An 18,295-nucleotide genomic window follows, 5' to 3' on the forward strand; every position below is an offset into this window, starting at 1 on the left:
CCAGGGGATCTTTCCCACCCAGGGATCAAACCCAGGTCTCCTGCATTGCAGGTGGATTCTTTACAGTCTGTACCTGTCTCATCCTCCCTTATTAAGTTCATATATGTTCTGCAGCCACAACTCTCTAACTCTGTCTTGCCATAATTTTATCCATCAATTTTCTTCCCCAACCTCATTTAGGGAGAAGGTGCTTTATACTCCCTACTTTAAAGTCTCAAGTCAGCTTTAACCTACAGTTTATTTTTTTTAACTTATGTTTGTCCTATTCTTATACCTCCCGTGTTAAAGTTTATTTGTTCTTTTCACCCATATTCTCTAATCCAGGAATCCTTAAGTGCATGTTCCTGGCTCTATGGACCCCTACTCCATGTGCATGTAGGCACTTTTCTCCAAAAGACACGTGCAGCTTTCATTAGCTTTTCAGTGGGACCTGGGGCCTGCCTTGCAGGCAGGTTCTTTACCCTCTGAGCCACCAGGGAAGCCCCCATACTGAGGCCAGGGACCATCTTATTCAGCTTGTGCTCATCAGTGTGTAATGTCCGGCACTCTGGAGTAGGATCAATACACACTTTTGAATACTTCCATGTACCCCTGTTCTAGATGAGCCATATGAAATTGCCAACATGCTGTTGATTGTGACCTACACAAATGGCAGTTTCATACGGTTCCACCTGCTACTATTGGACAGCTTTGTGTTTCATTTTGTTCACTTTCCTTTATGTATTCCCCACATATTCCTCCAGCGGCACAGTGACTTTATATACTGAAAAATGGTCTTGCAGAGCAGTTAAAAACAGTCACTTTAGGACTGGGTTGCCTACATGGAAATCTCTGCCACTAACCAGCTACATGACCTTAGATAAGTTATTCTTTCTATGCCTGTGTTTCCTCATCCTTAAAATGGGGCCATAACAGAGAGTTGTTGCACAGATTAAATGAGTTGCTGTTGTTCAATCACTCAGCTGTGTCTGACTGTTTGTGACCCCATGGACTAGAGAGCACACCAGGCTTTCCTGTCCTTCGGTGTCTCCCAGAGTTTGCTCAAACTCAAGTCCATTGAGTTAGTGATGCCATCCAACCACCTCATTCTCTGTCGTCCCCTTCTCCTCATGCCCTCAGTCTTTCCCAGCATCAAGGTCTTTTCCAATGAGTTAATTTATTAGAGTGCAGTTTAGCTCTAGAAATGGCTAAGTTAAAGCTAAGCTCAGCTCTCTTCTTTGGACCCTCATCATCTTAATGTTCCCCTTCCTCTTATGGTTGTATCTTCTTAAGAGTGAGTCTTTACCATACAAACAAAAAAAAAAAAAAGAGAGAGATAACTTGCTTTGCATCTCAAAGCATTGTAATGTTTCTTGACTGCCATTAGTTGTGGAAAATAGAAGCAAGCATTTCTGATCAGTTACATTTCAACCGGGCAGTTTCCATACAATCTCTGATTTAATGATTTCACGTTTACGTAGTGGATGTCCCTGCCCAGTTCCAAATGGTTACAAAATGAGGATACAAGGTACCTTGACATACAGGATTCTGACATACAGGATGCAAGGCACATTGACATACAGTGTTATACCCAAGGTCCCAATCCCCAGAACTGAGAACAAGACATCCACGGCAATGCAAATGCAAAAAGGGAATTTATTGCTAGCTCAAGCCAGGGCCCAAGTCACATCCAGCGCAGTGGAGTGGAGCAAGGGCCCCAGCCCTGAATTACGGCAGTATTTATAGGGTTAAGACAAAGACAGGGAGTTGGCAGGGGCGGATTGGTTGCAAGCGTTCCTTAGCATCTAATTGGCTAGATTTTCGCGCACGCGTGCTTTCTCAGGGGGTTTTCATCCTTGTCCTTATAAGCCTGAACCAGGCTACAGGGAGTACACTGATTGGTCGAGTCCTGGCGCCGGCAGAGGATGATCTCAGCTCCTCCTTGGCAATAACTCAGCCCCGCTGTAAAGGAGACTTAGGCCTACCTTGGCCCCCTGAAGCCTGTCATGGCGTCTGTTTGATCCTAACAATAGGATTCATGACGTTGCTACATGCAATACGTGTCCAACTCATAACATACTTTTAATGTTTTCATTCCTTTGGACAGGAGAGTTTACATATATACAAATGGGATATCCTCCTCTTTTATATTTGCTTGTCATTCTATTCCAACCTATGACTTATATATTAAACTTTGTTGCTGCTTTAGTTAGATTCAAACTGCAGGATTATGTGAACTTTTTTTTTTTAAAACTAGCAACTAAAGGCCTTCCTTGCAGTCAAGGACTTTGACAGAACATGCAGCCTAGCTGGTTTCCCCATCTCACCTACTCCTACTTCCTGACAGAACCTAGTCTAGATAAAGGCATACTCAGCATGCATATTGTTGGTCACCTTTCTATTCAATCATTATTTCTAGTTCTTGGCTTTAATGACTTTGTCCTGCTCCGGGCTCCAACTTTTGATCATTTCTTTTCAGTCTCCCTTTCTTTTCTTCTCCCCTTTGATTGCCTCTGAAGCCACTGCAATAGCCTCAGCCATCACCTCTGTGCATCTCATCCTCATGTCCTCCTCTCTGGGCCCAAGCTGTCTCCAAGTCCAGGGCTGTAATCTTGCTAATCATGGGCCTGAGATTCCTATTGATAGATGTTTCTACTGCGTATCCCTCTGCGGAGACACCTCAAAGGCACCATTTTAATATACTTAAATCCATATTCTTCCCCTAAAAGCTGATCCTCTTTGTTCAGTCTCTGTTCCTGTTATTGGCAACACAATCCATCAAGACACCTAAGCTCAAAAACATCAGGGTTATCTTTGACTCTTCTGCTGATGTGATATTAGACACTGTGATATGTCCTTAGGCTTGTGCCTCAGATGGTAAAGAGTCCACCTGCAATGCAGAAGACCCAGGTACAACACCTGGGTTGGGAAGATCCCCTGGAGGAGGACTTGGCCATCCACTTCAATATTCTTGCCTGGAGACTCTTGTGGACAGAGGAGCCTGGGGGGTCTACAGTCCATGGGATCGCCTAGAGTTGGACAGACTGAGTGACTAACACACACAACATGTCCTTGGTTTCATTCTCACTGAATTAGTCCAGGGGACCCCCACACATAGTCTCTTGCAAGGCAGCTTCTTTCTTTCTTGGTGAAATGGATTCTCATATCTAATCTTCCTGTGACATATATTCTTAACCCCTTTCTCTCACTGTGCTCCTGGGGTTCTCTCATCTCTCTGGGTTTCTCTCTTTTCTTGTGAACCCCTTCTAGAGGAAAGCATACTAGCCAACACATCTGATTTTGTTATTTTAACTCATCGTCCTCCTTTTTTCCTCTTGCACATCATTTCTAGAGGCATCATGTGCAGTGGAAAAACATGATTTTGAGAATCAGTCTGAATACAGATGTGCTCTGTCACGTTAACTTGGGCTCTTCCGTGAAGCTGCCTTATCTGTAAAGTAGATATTGTATATCACCTTCCTCGTGGGTCTAGTGTGAAGATGTAATGATATAAAGAATGTGACATTAAGGCTCTGCACGCTCCGTAGCTCTCAGACCTTCATACTAATTCTCATTAGTGGACGGGAGCATAAGAGCCCTGTGCCCTACTCTGCCTCTCTTCCATCTGGAAAGCTCTGGCCTGTATTTACTAGGCATCCCTGGCAGAAGCTCGTTATTCTCCTCACCTTCACCTTCCGTGGTTGCTACATTTTTTACCAGAATTCATCTCAAACATAGCTGACTCAGTGCTGGAAAAGAAAGGCATTTTTGTTCCCATTTTTTGAAATGAAGAAATCAGAGTCCACCAAAGTCACAAGATATGCCCAAAGTGCCTGCTTAAAAGAGAATTTTGGGAAATCATCCTTGGGAAATATGTCCGTGAACATTATAATGTGCATTTATATTAGCTTTCAGAGAAAGAGTTGATTTCCATTTTTTTGTTTGTAATTTTCCATTTAGTTAATGATTAGGGTTTGAAGAGTGCCTAGGAATGTGTGAGAACAACTTCTATAGCAGCAGTCCCCAACCTTCTTGGCACCAGGGACCAGTTTTCATGAAAAGTGAAAGTGAAAGTCACTCGGTTGTGTCTGACTCTTTGCGACCCCATGGATTATACAGTCCATGAAATTCTCCAAGCCAGAATACTGCAGGGGGTAGCCTTTCCCTTCTCCAGGGGATCTTCCCAACCCAGGGGTCAAACCCAGGTCTCCCGCATTGCAGGTGGATTCTTTACCATCTGAGTCATAAGGGAAGCGCAAGAATACTGGAGTGGGTAGCCTGTCCCTTCTCCAGAGGATCTTCCTGACCCAGGAATCAAACCAGGTCTCCTGCATTGCAGGCAGATTCTTTACCAACTGAGCTATCAGAGAAACCAGTTTTCATGGAAGACAATTTTTTCCACAGACAAGGGCATAGAGGGCGAGGATGATTTCACAATGATTCAAATGCATAACATCTATTGCACTTTATTTCTATTATTATTACATCCGCTCCACCTCAGATAATCAAGCATCAGACCCCAGAGGTTGGGGACCCCTGTTCTGTAAGATCTACTCCATCATTCTCTCATCAGGCAGAACCAGTTCGAGCCATTTCAGACTTATGGGAATACATCCCATTTTAAAAGTGATCTAGGTGGAACCAATTTCTTCTTGGATGGACCATTCCTGTGTTAAACTTTACCTATTTTAAAGGCTTTAAAAACAATTCTCCCTTGAATAAAGATAGAGGATAGATTATTTTCTGTATGGCTCTGTGATCATGTACCTAACTGAGCCGTAGTGTCAGAATTGAATTCAAATTTCACCTTGGTCCTCTGCTACTTAATAGCAGTGTAACCTTGAACAATTTGATGAACATCTTTAAACCAGTTGTTGTAATACCTACTCCTAAATTTACTCTACACATTAAATTAGGTCATATATGTTGAGAACTTTATAGACTCTGGCTAAGAGTCAGAGCTCAGTAAATGGCAGGGAGTGCATACCAACCACATCTTCCTTCCAGGGAATGTTTTTCATATTTACTACAGTCCAGGGAATTCAAACCCCAAGAAAAACAAACCAAAGTGAACATTGTTGAAAATGACAGTCAAAACCAGCTGTATGCATTGGGAACATATAATTTTGTGAACAGTGATGACCACAGTTTTTCTCTTCTTATATTCCCTTCTCTTTTTGTTTTCAGGATATAATGTTGTCCTGATCTTTTATTTGCCAAAGAATTTAAATGATTTGAAGAGAACATACACCATCTGTGTCTCTGTCTCTCCCTCTGTCTCATTAAATCTTAAATTACAAGGAAAGGGAATGATTTCTGCAGGTGTCCCTTTCTGGCTGTTTTCTTTCTTTACATGAAAAATGAGCTCCTGTCCCCTTCCTTTTCTTTTTCCCAATTGAGGAGGACAATGAAGATCTGAAATGCCAGTTGCAGTTCGTAAAGGAAGAAGCCGCTCTGATGAGAAAGAAAATGGCCAAGATTGACAAAGAAAAGGACAGATTCGAACACGAGCTCCAGAAGTACCGATCCTTTTACGGGGATCTGGACAGTCCTTTGCCCAAAGGAGAAGCCGGGGGTCCGCCCAGCACCAGAGAAGCCGAGCTCAAGCTGCGGCTGAGGCTGGTGGAGGAAGAAGCCAACATCCTGGGCAGAAAGATCGTGGAACTGGAAGTGGAGAACCGAGGCCTGAAGGCGGAACTGGACGACCTGCGGGGCGACGACTTCAACGGCTCGGCCAACCCCCTGATGAGGGAGCAGAGCGAATCCCTGTCGGAGCTGCGGCAGCACCTGCAGCTGGTGGAGGACGAGACGGAGCTGCTGCGCAGGAACGTGGCCGACCTGGAGGAGCAGAACAAGCGCATCACGGCGGAGCTCAACAAGTACAAATACAAGTCCGGGGGCCACGAGAGCGCGCGGCACCACGACAGCGCCAAGACCGAGGCCCTGCAGGAGGAGCTGAAGGCGGCGCGCCTGCAGATCAACGAGCTCAGCGGCAAGGTCATGCAGCTGCAGTACGAGAACCGCGTGCTCATGTCCAACATGCAGCGCTACGACCTGGCCTCGCACCTGGGCATCCGCGGCAGCCCGCGTGACAGCGACGCCGAGAGCGACGCGGGCAAGAAGGAGAGTGACGACGACTCGCGGCCGCCGCATCGCAAGCGAGAAGGGCCCATCGGCGGCGAGAGCGACTCGGAGGAGGTGCGCAACATCCGCTGCCTCACGCCCACCCGCTCCTTCTACCCCGCGCCGCCGCCCGGGCCCTGGCCCAAGAGCTTCTCCGACCGGCAGCAGATGAAGGACATCCGCTCGGAGGCCGAGCGCCTGGGCAAGACCATCGACCGCCTCATCGCCGACACCAGCACCATCATCACCGAGGCGCGCATCTACGTGGCCAACGGGGACCTGTTCGGACTCATGGACGAGGAGGACGACGGCAGCCGCATCCGCGAGCACGAGCTGCTCTACCGCATCAACGCGCAGATGAAGGCCTTCCGCAAGGAGCTGCAGACCTTCATCGACCGCCTCGAGGTGCCCAAGTCCGCCGACGACGCCGGCGCCGAGGAGCCCATATCCGTGAGTCAGGTACAGTTCTGCCTATTGCGAGCCACGGCGCTGGCGAGGCTGGTCCGCGGAGCCGCGGCCCCCGGAGGGGCGACTCCGCGCACCCACCTCCACGCCCCGCTTTAGGGAAACCCCAGCTCAGAGCCTCTCTGGGCTTGGAAGCTCCACGGCGCAATTGTTCTTTCACCCTGTCCTTTCTCAGGCCTGAGGTTTTCGTCATCCAGTCGCTTACTAAGTTAATTGTTCCCTCTCTGATCTGTTTCAGAGAGACAGATACCCACCTCTCCCTTCCCCCAGTTTTTGCATAAAGATGGAAGGATTTCTAAGATACATTATCATTGAAGGTCGACATTTTCAGTATTAACTCTACTGATTCGAATAGATTTTGCCGCAGGAAGATCCCAAATAGAAATCTTCAATTGCTGGTCTGTGGTTTTTGAGCCGAGATTCAAATTAAGCTTAATGTGTTTTTAAATCACTAAATGATCAGTATTGATGCATAACTACTGGTGGTGGTCGCTCAGTCGTGTCCGACTCTATGTGACCCCATGGACTGTAGCCCGCCTGGCTCCTCTGTCCATGGGATTTCCCAGGCAAGAAGACTGGAGTGGGGTGCCACTTCCTTCTCCAGGGGATCTTCCCAATCCAGGGATCGAACCTGTGTCTCTTGCATTGGCAGGCGGATTCTTTACCGCTGAGCCACCAGGGAACCGGCGGTAAAGAGAGATGCTTTTGTGTCTGGAGCCCTCCCTACAAGAGGAGCAAATAAAAGCCGCTGTTGTACCTACCACCAGTCAAAGTAACATGATATTTATTTCTAGAGAAAATCACTGTGTGTTCTATAGAAGACCCTCAGGCTGGGGAAGGAGTGTTACACTTTAGCCTCAAGGCAACACTAATTCAGAGAAATAGTAATAACTATTCCCGAACAGGGAAAACCAGCATTTTTCCTTCAGCCTAATTGTAGAAGCACATCTGATGAATTGGACTGATCTCCTCTAGCCAGGTATGGTGGCCAAAAACCAATGCATTTTGTCAGAGGTGACCACATAAAAGAGAGCTTACAAAGCAAACAAGCAGTACTACCCTTCTGGCAAGCCTGGTATCTTGTATCCATTGGAGAACCCACAGAAGAGCAACAGCTTGCATGGCTTTTAAGGCACGCAAGAGGTTTAAATCTAAAAATCAGCTTATACACAGAAGCATGATATTAGATTAACTGCCTGTTAGTCACAACTAGAAAAATCCCAACCCTATCGCTTATTTATCTTGCATGCTGCTTTGCTTTGCTATTTAGAAATATAGAAAGTTTTATGATAAAACTTGCTGAATTTTGAAATGTTAATGATTTTTTCTCTGTGTAGTATATCAAATAGTTGGTTTCTAATTTCCTTGTTGCAGATTTTGAATACTTTGACATGTGTTTTTTCAATTATACTCTCAGAAAGAAATAGCAATCAGAGTAAGAGAACGTATGTATATAACAGTAGGCTTTCAGACTTTGTAAGTATATATGAGGGAGGGGTCTTTATTTTAAGTTGAATGGATATGTAGATTAGTTGATATAAACTTCAGTTTTAAAAATTATTATTAATTCATTCTTCTTTTTGTCTTTGCATTTACCTTCCCAGATGTTCCAGCCTATCATTTTACTTATTCTCATTCTTGTATTATTTTCATCACTTTCTTACACAACAATATTTAAACTTGTCTTCCTTTTTACACTGTTTTTTGTACTGTAAACCTTTCATCATTTACCATTCATTGTAGTATTTCAGTTTGTTTGTTTTGTTCATGCTTCAAGACAAGAAGTAAAAGAAGTATAATTTCTGTAGTAACCAATGCTATAAAAACACTGAAGACTGCTTATTTCTTTAAAAAGACGCATCTTCCCACTACCAAATTCAGTAAGAAGCCTAAGCATTAAATATTTCAGGTAAGGGTGTAAGTATGACTTCTCTTTTTATAAATCATTTTCATTTTTACTACTTTCTTTTACATTTTGATTTGTACTCTTCTTAAATCACTGTAAGAATGACTGTGAACATTTCCCAAGTCTCTCAATTATTTCTCAGTATTTGACTATTATGATAATTCAAAATCTGGACATTCACAAGTTGGTCACATCTTAGAAGATGTAGAGATTTATAAAATGCTTTTGCTAAATTGTATTAGATTAACAAAATAACTTTGATAACCAATAAGTGTCAGCAAAGATTATGGTGAAGAAATAAAATGTGACCATCACGGAAACTAAACAAGTCATTGTGTTGCTGATGGTGTCTTGTCTACGAGTTTGGAAGCATGAGAGTGGGTTATGCCTTAGTTCATTGAGAAAGGAATTATCTTTGTCCTCTGCATTTGACCAGTTTCAACCATTCCGACCAAACCAACCATATCTGTGTTTACTTATTACGTGCGTGCGTGTTCAGTCACTTCCGTCGTGTCCAACTCTTTGCGACTCCTGGGACGGTAGCCTGCCAGGCTCCTCTGTCCATGGGATTCTCCAGGCAAGCACACTGGAGTGGGTTGCCATGCTCTCCTCCAGGGGATCTTCCCAACCCAGGGATCGAACCCACATGTCCTGCATCTCCTGCGTCGAAGGCGGATTCATTATTGCTGAGCCCCCAGGGAAACCTTTTTGCCTGTTATACTTGAGCCGTATGTTGCTAATCAAGTTTGTTGCCTGGCTTCCTGTCCTCTGTAATAGGTTACCATGTAGAACTGCTTCTGGAGCACGAAATACGCTACAAATGCAGTATATAGAGTATTCTGAGTAGGGAAAAAATAGCCATTCTGTAGAATCTCATGAAGTCACAGTCCAAAGCCAGTAGCATAGTTCCAGTGGGAGTTTCTCTGTAGACAAATTTACTTTGGTGAATCTCTGCACTGCCCTTTCTCCTCCTACCTAAAGTGGTCTGGATAGGTTTCCTGTAGCCCAAAGGTCCTATGCCGTCCGCCTCACTGGCAATTTACAGAGTAGAAAACTGGACTCAGTCATGCTGAGTCATGCTGATTGAGTGATTGAGAACACTTACTGAAGTCACCTACTGAAGTCACATACTGGTGAGTTGGTGGATAGATATGAAAATCTGTAACAAAATGAAGTATCTTGCCCCCAACATAAAGAATGATATATGGAAAATCTCTGCTCCAGTACAGAAGTTGGTGCAGGCCACAGTCTTTTGAGTCCTCGTCCCTCAGCACGTAAATTTCCCTTTCAGTGTTAATTTAGTAAAACGAAAAACTACATAATAATTAAAAATTGAGTTTATAATGTGCTTAATTGCTCAGTTGTGTCCGACTCTTTGCGACCCAGTGGACTGTAGCCCCCCAGGCTCCTCTGTCCATGGAATTCTCCAGGCAAGAATACTGGAATGGGTTGCCATGTCCTCCTGCAGGGGATCTTCCCAACCCAGGGATAGAACCCAGGTCTCCCGCATTGCAGGTGGATTCTTTACCGTCTGAGCCGTCAGGGATACCTACTCTTAATGTACCTGATTTTTAATTTAGTTTTAGTTTTTGCTTTGTTTTGGAGAAAAAAGAAACTGGGAGTGAGGAGTGGTTAACCAACAGTTAGAATCTGTCAATACATACTTCCCAGCTTTTCATCTTAAGATTTCAAGTGGTTAGATAGAGCTTCATGACAAGAACAAATGAAATAGCACAAATGCTATAGTTAATCAATTATACAAATGTTACTTTAGAAAATATTTCATCTCAAGGAAAGCAACCACTTTAAAAATCAAAAATTAATTAAAAATCAGAATTTGATTGTTAGAACCTTGAGTAACCCCCAGATTGCCATCTTGGGGGCTTCCCAGGTGGTTTAGATGGTAAAGAATCTGCCTGCAATGCAGGAAACCTGGGTTTAATCCCCAGATTGGGAAGATCCCCTGGAGAAGGGAATGGCTACCCACTTGAGTATTCTTTCCTGGAGAATTCCATGGACAGCAGAGTCTGCTGGGTTACAATCCATGGGGTCGTACTACTGAGCAACTTTCACTTTTGCTATCTCAGAGGAATCATTTTGGCAATGAAAGTGGAACTGAAAGTAAATGTTTGAGGCGGAAATTTATATGAAATGCTTATTGCCTTTGGACTGGAATACAGTCAGCTAAGCAATGACTCTCTCATCTACCTATGACGCATTTGGTAGTTATTGGAGGTGTTTCAGGTTCCAGTCACAGTGACTGAAAGCTCTACTGGCATTTAGAGGAAAAGGGCCAGAACTTCAAATACGTGTCATTCCCAGATTCCTAGCTTTGTTCCTATGAGGAGGCATGGTGTGCGGTGCACTTGTTCACTTCAGAAATGCCATAGGTATTCAGTATCCTGTGTGGCTTTAAGAAACTGGCTTTGGAATTGAAATTATCTTTACCACGAGGAGAACCAAAAACTAAATATTTACATTACTGGTTTTCAATCCTAGCTGCACATCAGAATTCCTGGCTTGTTTTTAGAATTGAGGTGCTACTTCACATTAATTGAAATCCAATATATGAACCCAAGCAGATATATATATTTGTTTTAACTCCCAAGAACCACTTCTTTAGATGTTTGAATTATTAAAATATGTATATAATGTATATACAACATATATACCACTGTCACAGCAAACTGTGTGATACTAGCTATATAGAATCATCAGTCGTCTGGATTTTAGCAGACCTTAAAATTCCACGCATTCAGTGAACATCTGTATCCTCTTTATAGAGCATGCCTACCTTTGTCATATGGCCTTTGCCAGAAGACCATAATGACAAAGCAACTCTGTTTCCATACTGGTAATAGTGTTAGAAAATTCCCCATTTCATTCAAACAGGTTTTTGAAAGAAACAAAGCTAGAGAAGACAAATCAGAATAATATGTGTCAGAAAGGAGAACCACGATGAATATTGTGTGTGTCAGGGTCACACACACACCTGGAGATAATGGTGCACGTGAACGCTGAATTAAAACCTCAAGATAATCCCCCCCAACACATCATAACAAACCACCACTTTGTCGTTACACAATCATCTCTGCCACAAAGCTTCCCCATGTGATCCATAGAGAGGATATGGTGTCCCACAAATCCACCAGGGATAACGGATGCCAACTGACTCTACCCTCCAAACCCAAAAGAGAAAGCATACATAAGAGATGTGAGCAAAAAGATAGAGCATGGATCCTTTGTTTATTTAACACACATTTTGAAGTATTGGCTGTGTTAAGTATAGAAGAAATTGAGGTTCAGTTTCTACATTTTCACAGCTTTCAACTGGCTGATTGACAAGGACAGAGATGTAGACAGCTAACTCTGACTTGTATTCTTACCGAAGTGCAAAAAACAGATTTATGGTTGCAATTTATTCTTTATCGTATACCTGATAGCATGTTAGATTTCCCTAAGAGAACACAGCAAAAGCCCGAGGCATTCTTGGATGGAAGAATACAGAAATCAATGCAGGATAGGCTTCCCACGTGGCTCTAGTGGTAAAGAACACGCCTGCCAATGGCAGGAGACTCAAGGGATGTGGGTTTGATCCCCAGGTTGGGAAGATTCCCCTAGAGGAGGGCATGGCAACCCACTCCAGTATTCTTGCCTGGAGAATCCCATGGACAGTGGAGCCTGGTGGGCTACAGTCCATAAGAGTCAGACACGACTGAAGAGACTTAGCATGCGTGCAGGACATATATCAATATCCTGTGACCTGAACAAAAAAGGAGAGGCTAACCAAGGGAGGTCCAGGCTATCCAAAACATCAGCCTTGTCCTCAGATCTCTTGTGAAGCATTAAATTCTTCCTGGCAACAGTGTTATTAACCTTACCTGTGGATCCCTAAGCCATTGACTTTATAGAAGAATTTCATGAGAAATTTGAACTCCATCCAGGCTCTTTGTGTATGAACCCCAGTAAGAAAAAGATGGGGGGAAATAGGACTGACTTGGAGGCTCTTTCCGACTCTGCCCCACCCACTGAAGAACTGATTACCCAGTTTGTGCCTGTGTGTGCACACATCTTTATACATTGTGAGGTACAATAGGAAATGCATCCAGTGTCAGGGAATTCAGGCCTGACTCTATCTCAGGGCATTGCTGGGGGCCAGTGATTGGAAGGTGGTTTCAGCAAATTGCCAACAGACGGAAGTTAACCTTGTCCCTTGCCTTCTTCTCCTTGGAACATGAGGCTGTTCTGTGAGCACCCAGGATCTAGGGTGGATGTCTTCCTTTCACTGCAGGATATAGTCATGGGAGGAAAAGTTAACAGAGATGACTCCCAAGACCTCAGAAAGGAAGTCTACTAATTCGCTTCCCCTCCCCTTTGATTCTGTTCTTTGCATGGTCTTTGTTGTATAAAGCTAGTTCTAAGAGAGGAACATCCAGGCTCCTTTGTTCATGAAGAAAACACAGTCCTTCAATTATTGAAACAGGGACTCTTCTCCTATTTGCACCTTTGAAGACTGTGCTATTTAAACATCACCCTGAAAATAAATTCAAATAAACAAAAATTCCATTGCTTGCACATTCTTGGGCGTAGGAAGGAGTGTCTTTGGTAATTTGGCTGAGATTTAAGAAAAAAAAGAATTCAGTTGGCTATTTTTAAGCAGAACAGGCTCAAACTCAAAACAAGGGAAAATTCAGTGTTGAGCCTGGAATGTGTATTGGCCTGCATTCCCTAGCCTTCATTTCATTCTGTGTGGTAGAGTGGGATATGATTATTTCCTTGGCTGCCAGTGAACTGTGGAATGTCAGTCTGGTCGCTAAGCCTTAACTCCAAATATTCATGTGGCGTTGGTAGCTATATTCTCATAGCTCATTTTCATCTGGCAGTCATGCTTCAGGTCAGATGCTCTGATGTAAAGTCAGGATTGAAAGTGAGAAAAGTTGACACTTTTAGGGACCATTTTCAAGTAGAGCACTGTTACAGCCTCTCTTGATCAGAGAATAGGACCAGCAAAGGCAACACTCAACTCTTAAAAACAGGGAAGAATCTCCACCTTTCACTTCCCGCTGTCAAACCAGGTGGTGTTGTCTCAAAGGACCTATTCTTATGTTATACCTCAGATGCTTCTGTTTAATAAGCTTAAATATGTTGACATTTCCTGATTATTTTATTTCATTGTTACAATTATAAAAGGTTTTTTAGTTCACGCTTGTATGGGTTTCTCTATAGCTAAATAGGGTACCATCCACATCCAGCATCTGAAAATAAAATTGGAAGATTTTACGAATTCACAACATTTACTATGCGTGTGTGCTAAGTCACTTCAGTTGTGTCTGACTTTGTAGGACGTTGTGGATGGTAGCCTGCCAGGCTCCTCTGTCCATGAGATGCTCCATGCAAGAATACTGGAGTGGGTTGCTGTGCCCTCTGTGAGGGGATCTTCCCGGCCCAGGGATCAAACCCACGTCTCTTGTATCTCCTCTATTGGCAGCCAGGTTCTTTATCACTAGCGCCACCTGAGAAGCCCTAAAATTTACTATACACAGGCTTCCCTGGTAGCTCAGAGGTTAAAGCGTCTGTCTGCAATGCAGGAGACCTGGGTTCGATCCCACGGTTGGGAAGATCCCCTGGAGAAGGAAATGGCAACCCACTCCAGTATTCTTGCCTGGAGAATCCCATGGACGGAGGAGCCTGGTGGGCTACAGTCCATGGGATCGCAGAGTCGGACACGACTGAGCGACTTCAATTTCATATAATCAATGGTGTTTAGCAGTTTTTAATCCTTTCAGAAAATATTCATGTAACGCTTTTGACTTGAGGATGAGACTATTTCTTTAAATGTTGTTGAAACCAAATTTCCTGTTGAGGGTTTTTCAAGTTCAGTTCGTAATATTTTACTTGTTTTGATTGTTTTCCTTTTAAATTATTGATGCATTATTAGATATATTAAATAAATAATCTTAAGTTTTATCTTGTACCGAGATAAATGTCTTGTACCACAGTAGAGGATCTGAAGTATGACTGGGGGCCTCCCTTTCTGAACCTTCATCTCCAGACCCTTTAGCGTGGCCTCCTCAAGTCATGAGGCCACATTTTCTTTGCACCTGGGTATCAAGACCTCTCGCATTAGCCCCTCAATATCTAGCACCGCTCATTCAGTTCTTCTTTCTGATCTTCTGTCTGTCTCTCTCTTTCTGCTCTACAGCCGTTTCCCAGGCTCTTATCAAAGCTTTGACTGTTCCTTCCAGCCCTTTTTGTGTGTTGGCTGTTCTCCTTTTCTCTTAGATGGGTTTGTAATCATGGCAGCTGAGTCATCTATTTTCCATTGGTGCCTCTTTATAGTTTCTAGTTCCTTGTTACAGTGCTCTGTGCTTCTATTAAGCATCTTTCTTAAATCCTTTAGCATTTTTGTTACCTCCTTTTTGGACTAGGAATCAAGTAGACTAGAGAGATGAGTTGTTCTCTTGGAGGATTTCTCGTGTTCTTTTTTGTTTGTTTGTTTCAGAGTAATTTATTTTATTTTATTTTTTTTAAATTTTATTTATTTATTTATTTTTTAAATTTTAAAATCTTTAATTAATTGGTTCTCCTTTTCTGAACAAAGCTGTGACTAGCCAATAATCGCTTCCTCTGTCAATGGCATTTTGTCAGACAGTTACTTAAAATGTAATGCTGTCACTTAATGGTGACAAATCTAACATTTCTGGTAGAAGATAAAGGTGGGGTGGAAATATCCTGGGGTGGGGCAGGGTGGGGAGAATACAAATTAATTCCTGTGTCCTTCAAGTTATTACACCCTCTCAATGGCCTCTTAGCCCTGCTCTGCTGCTGGAACTGCCTAACAGGAATGTCTCAGGGTGGCCCTCTTGCGGTGGACAGGCATTCCCAAGGCCCTCTTCTGGAATGAAATGAGAGGTAGCCCCAGAAGAGGCCCTGTGTCACTTAGCTTTTATTGTCATCACTATCAACATTATCATTATCTTCAGTATCAACATTTCCCAAGTCAAGAATCTGCAAATAAAATAGTGATATAAAAACAAATAATAATATAATAACAAAAAAATTTAATATAGTGAGATGCCAGAAACAAATTGGAAAATCGTCAGCAAGATCTGCCTCTAGTCCTAAATAACTAAACATGTTTTAAAAATGTTTTGTTTCTTCAAAATATAGACCAATACTTTCAAAATAAAGCAGATAGTTTGAAACTCTTTCCTTTGAATATTTCTGTCATCTGGAAATGCCTGTACATAAACCCCATGACGGATTTGCTTGGCTAACATATTTGACATGTCGCCATCCCTCAGAGTAGAGGAGACAGCCAGCATCCCATGATTTTAAGGGAAAAACATTCAGTACTGGGAAAACAGCACATTAGCTGGAACATGACAATCTAAACATGTAACTCCATGGAAAATAAATCACCCCAAACAGATTCTAGTAAGTATCGACATCATATTTCTTTTACTAACACAAGAGTCTAGACTCTGTCATTCTGTGGCTCATATAACACAGGACCAAACTTGACAGAATCAGCTGTAGAACATTATAAAAATTAAGAAACCTGGGCCTCATCACTGGATGGTCTGGTACAAAAAGTCTCTGGAGGAGAGTTTTTGAAGTAATTCTTTGAGTGATTGCAGTGTACAGCAAGGTCTGAGAGTAATACTGCGTGGTGCTCCCGTAGGCAGAATGCTGTGGGGACTACCAAGAGAGGTGCTCCGTATTTGTTCATTTGTTTCAAGGAATACTCAGAAAGTGGGTAGTCATGCTGCAGTTGCTATTGCGGGGATCTTCAGAGGTGATGGAGCTGGTGGAGGACAAAGATTTGCTTTATTCTCGCAGTCCTCAGAATCCAACCCTACACCTGACCCAGAGTTGGTGCTCACAAATATTCATTAAGTGGAATGTTAAGAGTACCCAAGACCTCTCCTTAAGAATGGAAGATTAAGATTCAAGAGAGTTCTACTAAACAACTGAGATGTTTCATGAAGCACTTTATTTTTATTAAATAGATATAATTTGTTAAAATTTATAATTTTCAAATGAGCAAACTTTTTAAGCAGTTTTGGTTTCAGAAAAATGCAGAAAGTCCTAAGAGTTCCCATATAAAGCATTTTAAAAATTGCAAAGGGCAGATACTATACTGTAAGGAAGGATTATTTAAGATTTGGCACGTGTAATAGCTTCTAAATTTTAATATGCTATGAGTATAGTTTTTCAAAGTCATCCCTTCCAGTTTTTTCCATCTCTTTATAATAAAAATAGAAAAACAGTACCCCTTTAGCTGGCAAATATGTTTAAAGAGTAAAGGAAGAAGGGCCTGAAAAACTACACAAGCAAGAAATCAGAAGCCACCCAATCTAATATCCGGCCATAGCTGTTATAGCATAAAGAGATGAAATAAACAACCACTTTGTGGTGCTTCAAAATCATTCTTCAGTTAGAGAACTGTAAATGAAATGTGCAATATATGCCAAAGACAAAGTCGGTGCTTTAATCCCCAGGTTTTTTACAATCACTCAAGTTAAAATTCTTTTGTCCTCATATTCTGACCAAGGACTTATATTATTGAACGATACAAACTTTTCAAGATAAATAGTTATAAAGATAAATACTGTCTTATATGACTCCTGCATCGTACTTGGAAGATGAAATATTAGTATTGACCCCCTCATTTGGACTTAGAAAAAATGAATTTAAGATTTGGTAAGGCTAGAAGTCAGTGTCTCATGCCCAAAACTCTTATCCCTGGGTGCTATTCCTTACCTTGAGCTCATTGGAATTTTAAACTTTGAGGCACTCCCCCAGGAATTAGCAGACCTGGATTCTGTTCCTGACATTGCTAGTAAATGGCTTTTTACCCTGAGTAAATAACATCGAGGCCTCTTCCCTCAGCTGTAAAATGAGAAGCTTGACTGGACAGTTTCAATTCTTTCTGGCTATAAAATTCTATAAGTCTGGAAACACTTCCTAGTGACATGTATGCTCTCAATATTCCTCTTTCCCTGTTTCCAAAATGTTTTAGTTTGTGGCTTAATATCATCATTTATACAGATCATTTCAAACCCTGTCCAGGATTTTCTGTTTTTCTTTCTTGACAGCAGCTTGTGTTTCTGCATTTACTTTAAGTATTATTATATGCATTTCTTTACATATTTGTTATATGTTGAAATAGGATTAGTATGACATCAGATACAAATATTCTTCCAAATTCTCTCCAATGTATAGAGCAATAATTTGAGTCAGTTTCACATTGAAGGTTTAAATATTTATATGCATTCAAAGTAACCTGTATTATGCAACAAACTGCACTTTTTCTATAAGGTTTTCAGCCATTATGACTCCTGCTTGAAAATGTCAGGAACTTCTAAATGTCTGAGTATTACTCTATGGCTGGGCATGCTGGCATCAGTCTTTAAAATCCATTTGTTTTGTGTATAAAAGAGCAGGAGCTTTGCTTAAAACAAACTTCCTTAAAATCTTTAGTGGGAAGGTTCAGAAATACCTGTGCTGAATATTTATTGCCTTTGTATGCTGTCATCTAAGTGTATTACTTCATTTCTTTAAGGTATGAAATATAGCTTAGAAATATTAGCTAAGACACATAAAATTATACAACAGAGAAGGTTGGTAAATACTAGAATAAATGGTAGACTTGGGTGAAATTCCATCAGTTTTTCATCCCTCATTTTTTATTCTATATATAATTTAAGGTCAACTTTACCATGACAAGATGCAGATGAAACAACTGCAAAAAATAATTACTGGAACATCCATCAAAAATGACATTGAGATAAGTACTATTGAGTGAAGTACCAGAGG

At 42.1% G+C, this 18,295-nt stretch overlaps 1 protein-coding gene across 1 annotated transcript in view; it reads left to right on the forward strand.

Annotated features, from left to right (window-relative positions):
* SOGA3 (SOGA family member 3) overlaps positions 1-8,300 on the forward strand; it is a 46,848-nt gene extending 38,548 nt beyond the window's left edge. The window contains exons 6-7 of the mRNA XM_018052942.1: positions 5,380-6,561; positions 8,172-8,300. Of these exons, the coding sequence (XP_017908431.1) occupies positions 5,380-6,561; positions 8,172-8,282 (1,293 nt within the window). The 3' untranslated portion in view covers positions 8,283-8,300. The remainder of the gene's footprint in view (positions 1-5,379; positions 6,562-8,171) is intronic.

The sequence above is a fragment of the Capra hircus genome, chromosome 9, assembly GCF_001704415.2.
Source record: "Capra hircus breed San Clemente chromosome 9, ASM170441v1, whole genome shotgun sequence".
Lineage (NCBI taxonomy): Eukaryota > Metazoa > Chordata > Mammalia > Artiodactyla > Bovidae > Capra > Capra hircus.